This window comes from Ursus americanus, chromosome 19, assembly GCF_024610735.1.
Source record: "Ursus americanus isolate L20-20 chromosome 19, mUrsAme1.1.p, whole genome shotgun sequence".
NCBI lineage: Eukaryota > Metazoa > Chordata > Mammalia > Carnivora > Ursidae > Ursus > Ursus americanus.
Window position 1 is genome coordinate 37377433 of NC_142145.1, and position 13156 is coordinate 37390588.

General features: G+C 41.8%; 1 protein-coding gene across 1 annotated transcript in view; it reads right to left on the bottom strand.

The window, feature by feature from the left end:
* ASXL3 (ASXL transcriptional regulator 3) overlaps window positions 1–13156 on the bottom strand; it is a 108794-nt gene that overhangs the window by 7706 nt on the left and 87932 nt on the right. The window contains exons 7-9 of the mRNA XM_045772855.2: window positions 8950–9046; window positions 6769–6874; window positions 741–2691 (exon numbers count right to left, since the gene is read on the bottom strand). Of these exons, the coding sequence (XP_045628811.2) occupies window positions 741–2691; window positions 6769–6874; window positions 8950–9046 (2154 nt within the window). The remainder of the gene's footprint in view (window positions 1–740; window positions 2692–6768; window positions 6875–8949; window positions 9047–13156) is intronic.

Here is a 13156-nt window from a genome sequence, read left to right on the forward strand (position 1 = left end):
GGCAGAGCCCATTTATATAAAAGGTTTGTTTTCTGAGAGGTAAAACCTACCTGGGATCAAAAGAGAATATATAAATGGTAATGTTTCACTACAGGCTTTATTATTTGTGAGGTTAAAGACCTCTTTAGTATCTCAAAAATTTTTAAAAAAGAAAAGATTTGTATATCTGTATATCTACAGCATTCTCCCTCAGGGTGTGCAAAGCAATTTCATCAATTTACTCAAGAAATATTTAATGAGGCTCTTCCATAAGCCAGGTCCTTTCTGCTAGGGAATGGCGGTGATGAATATTTGCTGGAAAATAAATGAACCGATATTCTGTACCTTCTCCTCCTTCGTGTATGCCTCTGACTTTTGACTACTTTCCCTAGTCCTACTAACTTTGATAGGAGGTTAAATTACCTTTCGACTTTCCCCAAGTGCATGTAGGTCTTTGCCCTATACCAAAGACCCTCTATCTCCTGGCCTACAGGCTCCTCCAGGCCCTGTTCTCCCTCCCCATTTCTTTTTCCTTAAATGCTGAGGTCTAAATATATACGTGTATCTAAAATTATCATTTGAGCTCAGCGATCCTTAAAAAGGATCATTTAATATTAGACTAGTGCTCAGAGTATTAGATGATGAACTGCTACATAAAATCTGGAGGTTTGAAGAAAACCTTTAATTCTGAAAATTAAGGATCTATACAGGAAAAGCCTATCTATGGAATTGTCTTTATTGTTAGCAGTATTATTCCATACCTTGAGAGGTGGAACTCTGGGCTCCTCTCTTGGAGGCTGCTCTTTCTCAGGTGGGCTGCTGGACGCTAAGTTCCGGGTTGACTGATCATCTTCTATCCTAGCCCTCTTTTCCTTACAGATTCCAAAACTGTGCTGCTCTGCAGTTTTCCTCTTTGATAGCTCAGATTCTCTACTTTCATTTCTTATCCCATCCGGTGACTTGGAGGGCTCTGACAACTTGGAAGAATGCGAGGTCTCCAACCGATTCTGTGAGCTCCCTTGCTTGTGTGTTTTATTTCTAGAGCCATCTGAAAATGAAGCCTTATCCACTGATGAGACATATTGCTTGTCCTGTAATTTAGCTGATGGAAGCTCATTTCCCTTGTTCTCTGTCTCTTCAGAAAAGACAGATAACTCCAATGGTGAAGACGCCCCTTTCTTTTCTGTTCTTTGCAGGACATTATGATTTTTTACTTTTATCATTTCTATAGAAGGAAGTTCTGGAATTGAAGTGGGATAGGGCTTCTCAGTTTCCACATGTGATTTACAAGGCTGCAGATTCAGAGTCTTACTGTGCAAGTCTTCAGATGGAAATGCTTCAGGAACAATGGAGGAACCCATTTTGATGGGTTCAGGATTATTTGATAGAGTCTTCTGTTGAGAGAGAAGGCTCTCTCCCAGGGGCTTGGCAGGGGCAGAGCCTTCATCTTTCTGTGGGGAGAGTGGTTCTTCGGATAGGGAAGGGGACTTTCTTTGCTGATGCACCATTCTTTCATTCATGGAAGAATTAGAAATTGGAGATGTTTCTGAAGGAAGTGGCAAACTGGATATAAAAGTGGTCTCAGACGTGAGAAGCATGGAAGACACTGAAGACGTTTCTGATGTCAAAGGTAAATCAGACATGGGTGATGTTTCTGATGTTAAAGGTAAATTTGACACTGGGGATGCTTCAGATGTTAAAGGTAAACTGGACATCAGAGATGCCTCTGATATTTCAGGTGAGGTGGATACTGGAGATATTTCTGACATCAGAGATGCATGAAGGTTTTCATCAGGGGGATTCCTTTGATTATATTTGTCTGCATTTTCAGTGCTGGACACCTCAGAACAAAATGTTGTCTCAAGGGAGGCAGGAGTACATGATTCCTCTGAGGTGGATTGGGTTTCCCCTCCTGGGGATGTCAGGCTGGTGCAGGCTCCCTCCGGGCTCCCGGAAGAGAAGGAAGTTTCGGAGATGCAGGCATTTTCCGACAGCTGTTCGTCAGGATCACTCTGCAGCTCCATTTCTACAGCAATCCCGTCACCGGGGAACCGGCCTTCTGAAGAAGACGGCCCTGTTGTTAGTGTTGGAGTATTGGTCTCTAGTGCAGCTCCTGGCTCCTTATGTTCTGTGTCACTGACATGAGTCACAGATGAAGTGGAAGGAACGAGAGAGTCACAGACTTCGAGCTGATCGATAACAACCGACATTTCTTCCTGGGGAGATTCGGATTTCTCTCCCACCTTCACTTCATTATGAGGCAAGGTTTCTAAAACATCATTCATCATCACACAGGACTCCAAGTTATCTTCAGGAGGGGCTACCCGGGGTTCTTCATGAGAGTTGGCTGGACTTTCAGACTCCTCAGAAAATTCAGGTATTGTCTTATGATTTTCATCCTGACACTCACAAATACTAGTCTCTACCTCTTCTGCAATTTCCTCCTGAATCACAGATTCTTCAGGGATCAGGATATCTTCTGATTCTGATTCTGCCATTACATCTTTACCTACATCTACCATAGGACAAAGCGTAGCACAGAAATCAGGCTCTGGAGAAGTTGGACTTTTCATGCTTTTTGGCTGTTGCTCTTCCAAGGGAGTCTGTGCAGAAAGACCTGAAAGGCCAGAAGTTCCACACGAACTACTTTCAGCTCCATCATTGTTTGGTCCAGAAGTGAGCTTTATTGATTCCTCTCTTGACATGCCCAACCTGAACAGAAATTAGAAATATTAAATTATTGTTCAACCACAAAAGATGAAAGGTACAACTTGAATATATATATATATATATATATATATATGTGTGTGTGTGTGTGTGTATACATATATATGTATATATATGTGTGTGTATATATATTCAACAGAAGTAAATGCATCAAATTAATTTTATAATCACTAAGTAACATGCTTAATTTATATAAACTAGTTTACAATGACTTAGTTCTTCTACTGCTTTTATAATCATAACTAAAATAAATTCTACTTCTGGTTAAGAAAGGTACAGATTTTTATACGTATTTATTTATTTTTAATTATTTATTTATTTGGTATAGTTTATTCTGTAAGCAAGGACGTATGAACTTTGCCAAATGTTATGTAAAAGGAATTTAAAAATTACATACTACAAAAGATTAGAAAATATGGGCAGAAAAGCAAAAGAATGGATAAGATCTAAAATTTTTTGGTCAGAAAGTAGCAATATATCTTTATCATAGAAAATTGCGCAGTCTTCAAAGGATGCAATATAAGCAAGTAAGATTAGTGGAACATGGGTATGTTGTAAAATCTTAAAACTTAAATGACTTCCAAGGATTAAGTTCTCTTAAACCAATGTAAGAGGTGCTACTAAGCTTATTTTAGTCTCTAAGTGTCTAACCTAAGACAATATGGAAATTTCACTAAAGAATAACAAACGTATTTGGGGTCAACAAAGTTGATTCTACGAGATTCCATATGTATGAGGCAAGACCTTAAAATTATTTCATGTGATCTCTTACTGTAAGGCTATTCCATGAAAGATAGCAAAGAAGATCGAGAAATAATCCAACCTAATATGCATGTCGTGAGGAAAAGTTCGTCAGAATTACAAAGATATTGTAAACCACTCTTCCCTGTCATACTAACGTCAATGTCAGCATCACGTAGTAGAGAACGAAGCTATTCTAAAAGAAGTTAAATTAGAGGACAGACAGTCACAAAGACAGTTACAAAGAGAGACATGTTCTCGAACATGTTGGAGTAAAGAAATACAGCTAAAAGTATCGATGCAGGAAAATATCCAGTGAAACCTTCAACCTTCTACTTAAATTCTCAAAATGAAAGGGAAATAAAATTGAATACATTTTTGGGGTGTATTCATTGCCTTCTTTACTAACATTCAGAAGGCTCTAAAAAGAAGATAGTAGAAGATACTGCCTTCGTAATCAGCCTCTTTTCTTTCAACCTTCCCTAAGACAGGTTCAAACGAAGCTCCAATTTATAACCATCCCACCCTGAGAGGAACAGAGCAACTACATTACAGATAAACTTAAAGCAGAATAAACGACTAGAAACATGGTCCCTTGGCTGGGCCAAGCAGACACACCACTGATACCAGATTAGGTGTAGAATATATAGGAACTATCCCCTGGGCAGCCAAGTTTCTGCTAGTTGGTTAATAAGGATACAACAAATTTACTAATTCATATTAAATATATTATTAAATATCACAAATGTATGCAATATATAAAATTTTATGTATTATATATATACGTGTCTATGTATATAATATATACATATATATGGACAACAACACTGTATAAAATATGCCTGTGTCAGCATTTTATTATTTTCATGAAAAAAATGGATTTAAGATAGCATAAGGAATAGAAGGTTGGTTTTCACAGCACAGCACATAACAACACAAAGGAAAACAGTTAAGTCCAGAAGTCTAGACTGCAAACGAACAGACCAACTCTTAGAATTCTGAGTTAGCATACATATGGGTGATCTCTAAGTAATTAAAGCAAATACAGAACAGTACTATGTTATAAGCAGAGTAAGTCAGTCAGAACCATACTGAAGAGCTCAAACAACTGAAAACAAAAGCAGGCAAATCTTAACAATGGGGGAATTTGGATGGCAACATTCTTGGGAAAACTTAGAACAGTGAAAAGGCACATGTCAACTGAAAATTATCTGCTAGGAAAAACAATCCTTCACCCACTGGGGTAGTTTCAGTAATCTAGAAGTAACAAAATTAGAAAGGCACTCAATGAAATGTTCAAAATACAGCTGTCATCCAATATATAATTGAAGATGGAAAAAGACAAGCAAGAAGTCCAGTGACGTAAGGGGACAGAAACTCTATGGATTAACCACGGCAAGACAAGAGTCAAATAAAATAAGTGTTTGTATTCAGAGCTCAGGGATGGTAAGAGGGAGTCATGCTTACTCACAGTATTGTAGCTGTTACCCTCCCGGGCAGGGGCCTTTAACTTGATATGCATGGGAGTCTGGAAGCCCTCAAATTTTATGTAAAAAAATTATATATGTGTGAATTTTTCTGAGAAGGGATTGTGGCATTAGGGCACTGAGCAAATCACTTAACCACACCCTATAAACCTGGAAAAATTAGTTTCACTGTTACTCAGTTTGCTAAACCCTTTTTTAATGTAAAAGTAGTAAGGGATGCCCACCCTACAAGACTGTTGGGTGGGTTAGTCAGAAAGTAGCAATATATCTTTATCTTATGCTTGCAAAGCTCTTAGACACAGATCAGAGCCAAGTATGCTCAATCAGAGGGAAAGCCCCCAAGGATACAGGTTCTCTGAGGGCAGATCCTAGATCTCGGATCAATTTTGCTGAATTAAAAAAAAAAAAGGGCCCAACCCTCAAGAACAACTACGCATCAGTACATTGGAGGTGACTAGCTCAGCTGTGCTTTTCCGGCACTGGAAGTGGCGCTCCTGACATTCCCTTTGTCAGACACAAGGTGGGGGAAACCTACGAGTGGTCCGCAATGTCAGTCTCCAGGGTTCTTAATCCTGCTGGGCATCAGCATGACCTGGAGAGCATCTAAAAGTACATATTTCTCGGCTCACCTCCTGGACATTCCCAATCAGTATGTCTGGCATGGGTCCTGGAAATCTGTATCTATTTTTCAAAGCTCCAGGGAGATTCTGATGCAGCCAGGCTTGAGTAATACTGCCGGTGACAATACCTGAAGGCATATGAGGAGCCTGCTGCATTTTTAATTTTTGAGAAAACACATGAATTATCTGTTAGTTTTGCTTAAAGATGTATATGCACCCACGGTCCTGGGAGCAACTGAAAACGAGCCTTCCTACTTGAGAGTACTGCTATTTAGGACATGCCACCAAACGCTAGCCTACTCTGGGTAAGCGGGCTGTTAATCACGTGATCCCTTTTCGAGAAGGGCACTCCTATGAGACTCCTGACATTGTCTTCCCTATGTACAGGGGGGAATTTGATGACATGAAATCCAATGGTACAGATGTTATTACCTGCAACCAGCTCAGTGTCATTTACACAAAACAACTTCCAGGCGTTAACTATGTACATAGGAGTTCCAGGAAAAATTGATCTAAAGTCACTGTCAGTTGTCGGCTCTGGAATCCTTCTTTCTTCCTTAGGCATCTGATGGTCTCTGAGACTCTCATTCTGCTCAAGGACAACATGCCCCTTCCAAATGCAAGGCAAAGGCAAAACTACTTTCACTTGAATTTAGTAGCTATCACACTTACGTGTGGCCGGTGTTATTTTAAAAAGAAACACACATGAAGAAAAATAATACATTAAAAACTGGTTACACTCCAAGAGGAAGATGGATAGAGTGAACAGTGATACCTCAGGCTCTCCCCCAAACAAGGACTAAACAAGTATATATGCACAATCAACGTTTTCATTAAAATGTGGGAATTAAGGATGTCTAAAACTGCTTAGCTCTAAAGTATTCACTAATGAATATACCTGGATTAAAAACAGGAGATTTTTACTAAAATCTAGTTAAGAAAGCCATAATTGACTTCTATAGGATTTCATGTGCTACTTTCAGTCCAAAATGAATTTTCATGGACAAGTTATAAACCCTTGAAAATGCATTTTTTAAAAATTTAAGTGCTGATATGCCGCTATAATTTTACCTGCAATTTCTTACACTGAGGGACTATTGCCTTTTATCGCAGGTTTATTAAGTTTTACAGCATATGAGTGTGCTATGTGAAGCAGAGAATTACATTTTCATTTCCTTCTGAGAGAAATGAGAAAAAAATGCTCTAGTACTTACTTTTCTCCATAAAACCTTTCAAAGAATTTTTCTTTCCAAGGTTCTGTTTTCTTTTCCTTCTCAATTTCTTGCCTTATTCGCAACTGCATTTCCGGAGTAAACTCTCCTAGAAAGCAAATGCTTACATGTTGAGTAAAAGCGGTCCTATTTTTGCCGTTAATAAAGAAAATGTAATTAATTTGAGTAAACTTTTATGGATGTTGAAAAGGAAAAGGTTGAGTACTGACAATATTTCTACAGCTTCTCTCTTTATGAACACTGCTCAAATAGTCATTTAGTCGTAGGTGAGCTTTAAAACCCTCAGCAAATAGACTGTATACGAGGGGCCGTGAATAAAATGGTGTATATTCAGTGGCCTTAATGAAATCAGTCTGGTGGGAGAAAAGGCACACAACGGATTATAATATAATGCTGAAAGCCCTGTATGGGCTGTAAGAATAAAGGTAGTGAAAGTACAGAAGAAAAGGCACTTAATTCTGCCTGAATGGATTGGGGACGACCACACACAGGAAATGGTACTTGAGTTAGTTTTTGAAGGATGACCAAGCTTTTATAAAGTAATTAACTCACAAGGCACAGAGATATGAATATGTATATGTATGTTCTTTTGAGTGGCCAATTGTGAGAACGTAGGAGTAGGATGAAATGAAACGGGAAAGGTAGGCTGAGGCCAATTAGCAAATACATGGTTTAAAGAGAGTTCTAAATTTTTCCTACAAGAGAAGAGGGAGGTCCTGATGGCATTCACTCAGGGAGGAATATGGCCCAAAACTGGCTTAGACACCGGGTGTAGACACGGGAGGACTCCAGCCAGGAGGCTGCTGGATGGCACAGGTGAGAAACAGAGTATAGTCAGGAGAGCAGCTGTGGGAACGTTCAAGGGCATTCAGATTCACAGCACAAGTGACAGTTCGTGACCAGATCAGGAGAAGGAAGAGGAAAGGAGAGATCATCAAGTTTCAAAGTGAGGAGCCCTGTGGACAGTGGTGACGTTAATAGAGAGGGGGCAGAAGGGACAGCAGAGATTAAGGTTAAGGGAAGGGAAGATAGGGGCGCCTGGGTGGCTCAGTCATCAAGCGTCTGCCTTCGGCTCAGGGCCTGATCCCAGGGTCCTGGGATCGAGCCACGCATCAGGCTCCCTGCTCCACTAGGAGCCTGCTTCTTCCTCTCCCGCTCCCCCTGCTTGTGTTCCCTCTCTCGCTGGCTGTCTCTCTGTCAAATAAATAAATAAAATCTTAAAAAAAAAAAGGGAAGGGAAGATAGTGAGGTTAATACTGACATTATGGTTTTCAGGTGCTTGGTATCAGCTCAGGAGATCCAGGAGGCATTTGGAACAGAACATAGGATTAGGAAAGAGTCGTCAGAGCCAGATGTGGAAGATTTGGCATAGGGGCTACACCAAGGTGGTGAAAGAGGCTGCTTAGTGAGCTGCACAGCTGCACGAGAAAGGACCAGAGATGGTGGAGACATCACCACGTATCATCAGATGGAAGAATAGAAGCTCCGGACGGAAGCTGAGGAATGGCTCTCGGCAATGCGGCCACAGGAAGCAATTTAAAATATATTGTGAATGGCTAAGGTACATGGTTTCAAATTGGATGGGGAAAAAAAATGAAATATTGCAGAAAGAACATAAAATGTAAGGACGAAGAGGAGGAAACTGGGCTTTGCCATTAGAAAGCCATTACTATTCTCCAGGAGGCATTATTTCAGTTGTGGGGTTGCACCCTACCATAACAATCTGAGCGGGTGAGACAGTAAAATGTAGTACCATTGGTTACTTTTAGTCTTTCAAGAAGCTTGGTGACTAAAGGAAGAATAAGGTGAAATGGTGGCTTTAGGGGATGAAAGTATTAAAAGAAGATTCTTTAGGCTCTAGGACATTAAGAGAATACACAGGCCTCAAGCAAGCGATTGAAATCACCATATTCCAAAGGAACTCTAGCTACATCAAATATTTTATCATGTCCCAGATACCATGTTTCCTTCAAAAATATGGACCTCAAAAATGCCAAGTATAATAAAGAATTAGTGAAGTCGTTTGGAACAGAGTGGGAGTTTTTACTAAATTAAAGTATACTTCAGGGGGAGAAAAAGACTCAGAAATCAGAGAAAGGTGCAAAGCTCAGTACAGTGTGTGTACTCAGATATGCCAAAGAATAATGGAAAAGAGAAATGTACCTTCTGCCAGTCGCTGTTTCCATCCTTGAGCAGCATAGGCGAAGAATTCATTATTTAGTGCTGAAGAACTGAGGCGTAAAATTCCATCGCTTCCCATCTAGGAAATAAGCCGACAAAAACAAGAATAATTCAAAGCAAAAGTACACAGGAAAGAAGTGAAAACAGGGTGTGTGCGTGAGAGAGAAAGTGTGGGGTAGGAGAAAGGAAGAAGAGGAACCTAGCAGAAGGGGACTCTCCCAGTAGAAAAGTGCACTTTACAGTGACCACTATAGTGACAAAAATACATCAAGCTAAAGGAAGTCTTTATAGGCATTTCCATTACTGGTGGTGAGTAAAACGAATGCATGGGATTGCATCAAAGCATCTGGATATCTTTATTGTTCTACTATGCCTTAAATGGCACCACGTTAAAAATCACCATGTTGACACCTTTCGATTAACTTTTATAAATTAAATTTTGTAAAATTTGTGAAAGCTAAAGAAATCCAGTCTGATCACTTGGGTTCCTTCTCTGGCTGAGGTTTGGACAGGAAAATGTTCTAAAACATTAAAACGAATACCCCACACTGCCGTACACACCACCTCATCTTCTCATTTGGATGCACACAAAAACCAGGTAAATAATAAGGCGCACAGTATGTGCAACTATAAGCTACCAACGTTTCGCCTCAAACATACTATTTTTAAAAACTTGCATGTGGCAGGGATTCAGATCAGCAGCACCAAACCAGATGCTTTTAACTTTCCAAGTATTTACTGCACCTCCTATGCGCATGTCGTCTTCTTACTGACATAGAAGACAAAAGAATTGGCCTCGTCCTTGACTGGCTGGAAGAAAAACAGTGTCAGGCACTGGGTGAATGGGAATTAAGAAGTGCAAAAAAATAAAAGCTGGGGGATGCTATCTAGGTGGACATGAGTGGTTAGGAAGAACTTGATGCCAGAGGGGAAGTCGGGTCCTGCAAGATGGGATCTGGACAGAATGGTTTTAGAGAGCGTGTAGTGCACTGCAGCGCTCAGGGGCTTTACTGTAGGGGCCGGACATCACGGACCATCGGGAACTGCACCGTGTACAAAGCTGCGAGGTGCTTTCACCTGCTGGTCAAAGGCCTGGCAGACTGCACCTACAATTACATTTTCAAAGATTTCCTCTTACTCTCATATACACACTTCATGCGTCCTAATCTCTAATTGTTGCTGCTACCGGAAAACATGCCCAGAGAGCTCTCATCCACATGTTCCTGTTCGTTTGTGGCCTTTTCCACACTCCATCTTCACCACTGAAATACTCCTCTTTCGAAATTTCACTCAACGCCTTCATGAACCATCATTCAGGAACAAAGGAGAACACTGAATCCACAAGTCAGTATTATACCAACTCTTCTACACTGGAGAATGCTAGATCCAATTCAGAAGACATGCCGTGAGTAAACACGAGGTATGCTGAATGCTGCCATCATGACCTCCGGAGGGAAGCCATAGATTTCACATTCTAAGTTTCTTCATCTAAGAAGATGTGGATAACCACGCTGCAATATTCAATACATGTGGAAAATTTCAGGCAAGACTTCATTCATTCATTGCATCACTGCTTACTCACCCAGAGCTATTTCACCTTTATTTGAGACACTTATTAAGCCACTCATATGAACCCATGTACTTGGCACGTGTATACAGTGGCACTAAAGAAAAAGTCCCTGCCCCTATAGTGAATATATTCTACACACAGCAGAAGCTTCTGGTCCCTGCAGATCTCTGCCACCCACACACCTGGAACGCAGTTCTATCACCATGCCTCAGTGTCCTACCCCAGCCCCAAGATCCGAATGGGTAAACGCCCTAGCCTTCCTATCTTCTGACTGGACAATTCTACGACTCTACATCCTCTGGAATGCAGTACGTCCACGGAACCAATGGATGTCATTTGGTCTTGCGTCCCTAAAAGAATACATGGGCTTGGGAACCAAGGGGTGGAGTGAGTGAATCTTTGTACTCTCTCTCTCTCTCTCTCTCTCTCTCAGGAAACCACTGGCAGACTGTATACTTTCTGTCCCCACAGTTCTAGACCATGTGAGATTAAAAGTCCATGTCCCCGGGGGGAGAGTCATTTCTACCAGGGCAAGGTTTCTCAGCCTTGGCACTATGGTCATTTAAGTTCAGATACTTCTTCATTGCGGCAGCTGTCCTGTACGTTGTAGGCTCTGAACGGCATCCCTGGCATTTACCCCCTAGATACCCGTAGCAACCTCTCTCCCAAACGTGACAATTGTAAATGTCTTCAAACATTACCAATGTCCCTTTGAGGCAAAAGCATCCCCAGGTGCTAACCATCGCACTATCGGACCCGGTAAGGGCTCCGCTGTAGCCAGAGCTCTGCCTGGTTACCGTGTGTCTCTCATGCTGGCGGGGCAGCAGGCAAAGACAGGGCTTACTGGACAGGTGGGATAATAAGCCCCAGCGGGTATGAGGAAGGAGGACTGCTGCTGGAGGGCAGAGACAGAGAGAAGGATGTAGGGAGATTCACTGGGACCTCTCTGGGTGCTTCTGTGTCTGGTGGTTAACAGTGAACACAGATTACAGCAATGACAGCCAGAAAGGGCAAGGGAGCCAAAGGCTCACACTCTTCAGGGATGGCAGTCTAGGCCACTTCATGAGGCAAACTAGCAGAATTCCTGGCTGAGTGTGAGGATATTCAGAAGTGGGTGACAGAGAAGGGCAATGATGAACTTCAATCACAGCCTTAAGACCAGCTCAAGACTAGCAGAGTCTGCAGCTGGGCCACTAACCCTCTGGTCATAAGTCTTCTTCTTTGGTTTTATTTTCCCTCTCCAAAATATCATGACCGCCCACTCCTTAAAGAGCAAGTGATACAGGGCACGGAATATGAAGCACGACAAGGTCTGAGTGGTGCAGGGCAGAGCAGACTGGGCAGAGCAGACTGCACGTCGGTGATTCTGCAGCTAGCCTGCACGATCACAGCACAATTGGGCAACAGCTAAATGCACTTGGCCTGCCCACACTTACAAACCTCTAGAACTTTCTCTGCTGCAGATGCAGTCTGGCCCTGAGAGCAGCTCCCAATCCATAGGAGACGAGGGTCTGTGCTGAAAGGTCTTGCTTCCCTGTTGTCCTGGGGAACAACTGTGGGACTCTTTCTACACATTTTCCCAGAAGGTCCTCAGTAGAATGGAGACCCAGTCATTCGGAGGGTTTATCCTCTTCTTGTCTTCACATCATCTGATCCCTGGCTTCTTCCAAACTAACTGTACTCGAGTTCTTGTTCCAGGCTCCACTTTTGGAGGGAAGGGGTCTGGGAGGATCCTAACTAAGACTCTGAATTGAGGGAGTTTGGGCTTTATCCTCTCTGTGAAGATGGCCCAGTGAATGTACCGTTAAGGTAATCCTGAGGCTTGGGGCAGGGCTTGAATCAGCATGGCGCCCCCGGCTAGTCACCTCCAGGCCAAATTTGCCCCTTGATTTACCACTGCATATAGGGGAAAGGACAGAAGCACTCTTCTAGGTAATGGGAAACTACCATTAAAAAGGTTGAAGCCTGGGAAAAGTCCACAAAAATGTGTGTTTAAAAAGATAACTTTATGATCTTTGAAAAGGATGGAATGGAGAGGAATGCGTAGATAGAATGACATCACAAGCAGGTAACGGAATACTTCCATAAAGGAGAGGAAAGGCAAATCTGAGATATTCAGGACCGGGTGGAGGGCTTTAGGACTCCTTTAGAGTAAAGGACACAAAGACGTTGCAAGAATATTTTGGCAGACACCAAACATGCTTCGGATGATTCTGGGAAATGTGGACGAAAAAGGCAGCTGGGCTTGAGTAGAAGTCTTCAAGCAGGGCTATGAAAGAGGTCTAGCAAAGACAACAGGATGAAAGGAAGACAGTCCATCTAAAAGATATGCCTCTAAGAAGTCTGAAATTTTCTGCGAATGTTGACTCTGAATGTCTGTCCATGGTTTGGGAGCCTTGAGAAAAAGCAACTTCACTGAGGAAGACTAAAAGGGAAGAGGTATTCTTATTGTGTAGATTTTAAATAGGACTAGTAGGTGGAAGGCAAGTTCCCTGAAGAGGTAAAGAAATTCGTTTGCTATGAAGTGCATTTATAGACGGCACAAAGAACAAGTTAGAATTCTTCTATATTTGAGGACATTCATGGTGCCTTAAAATCTTCCATAGTTCATGCAACGCC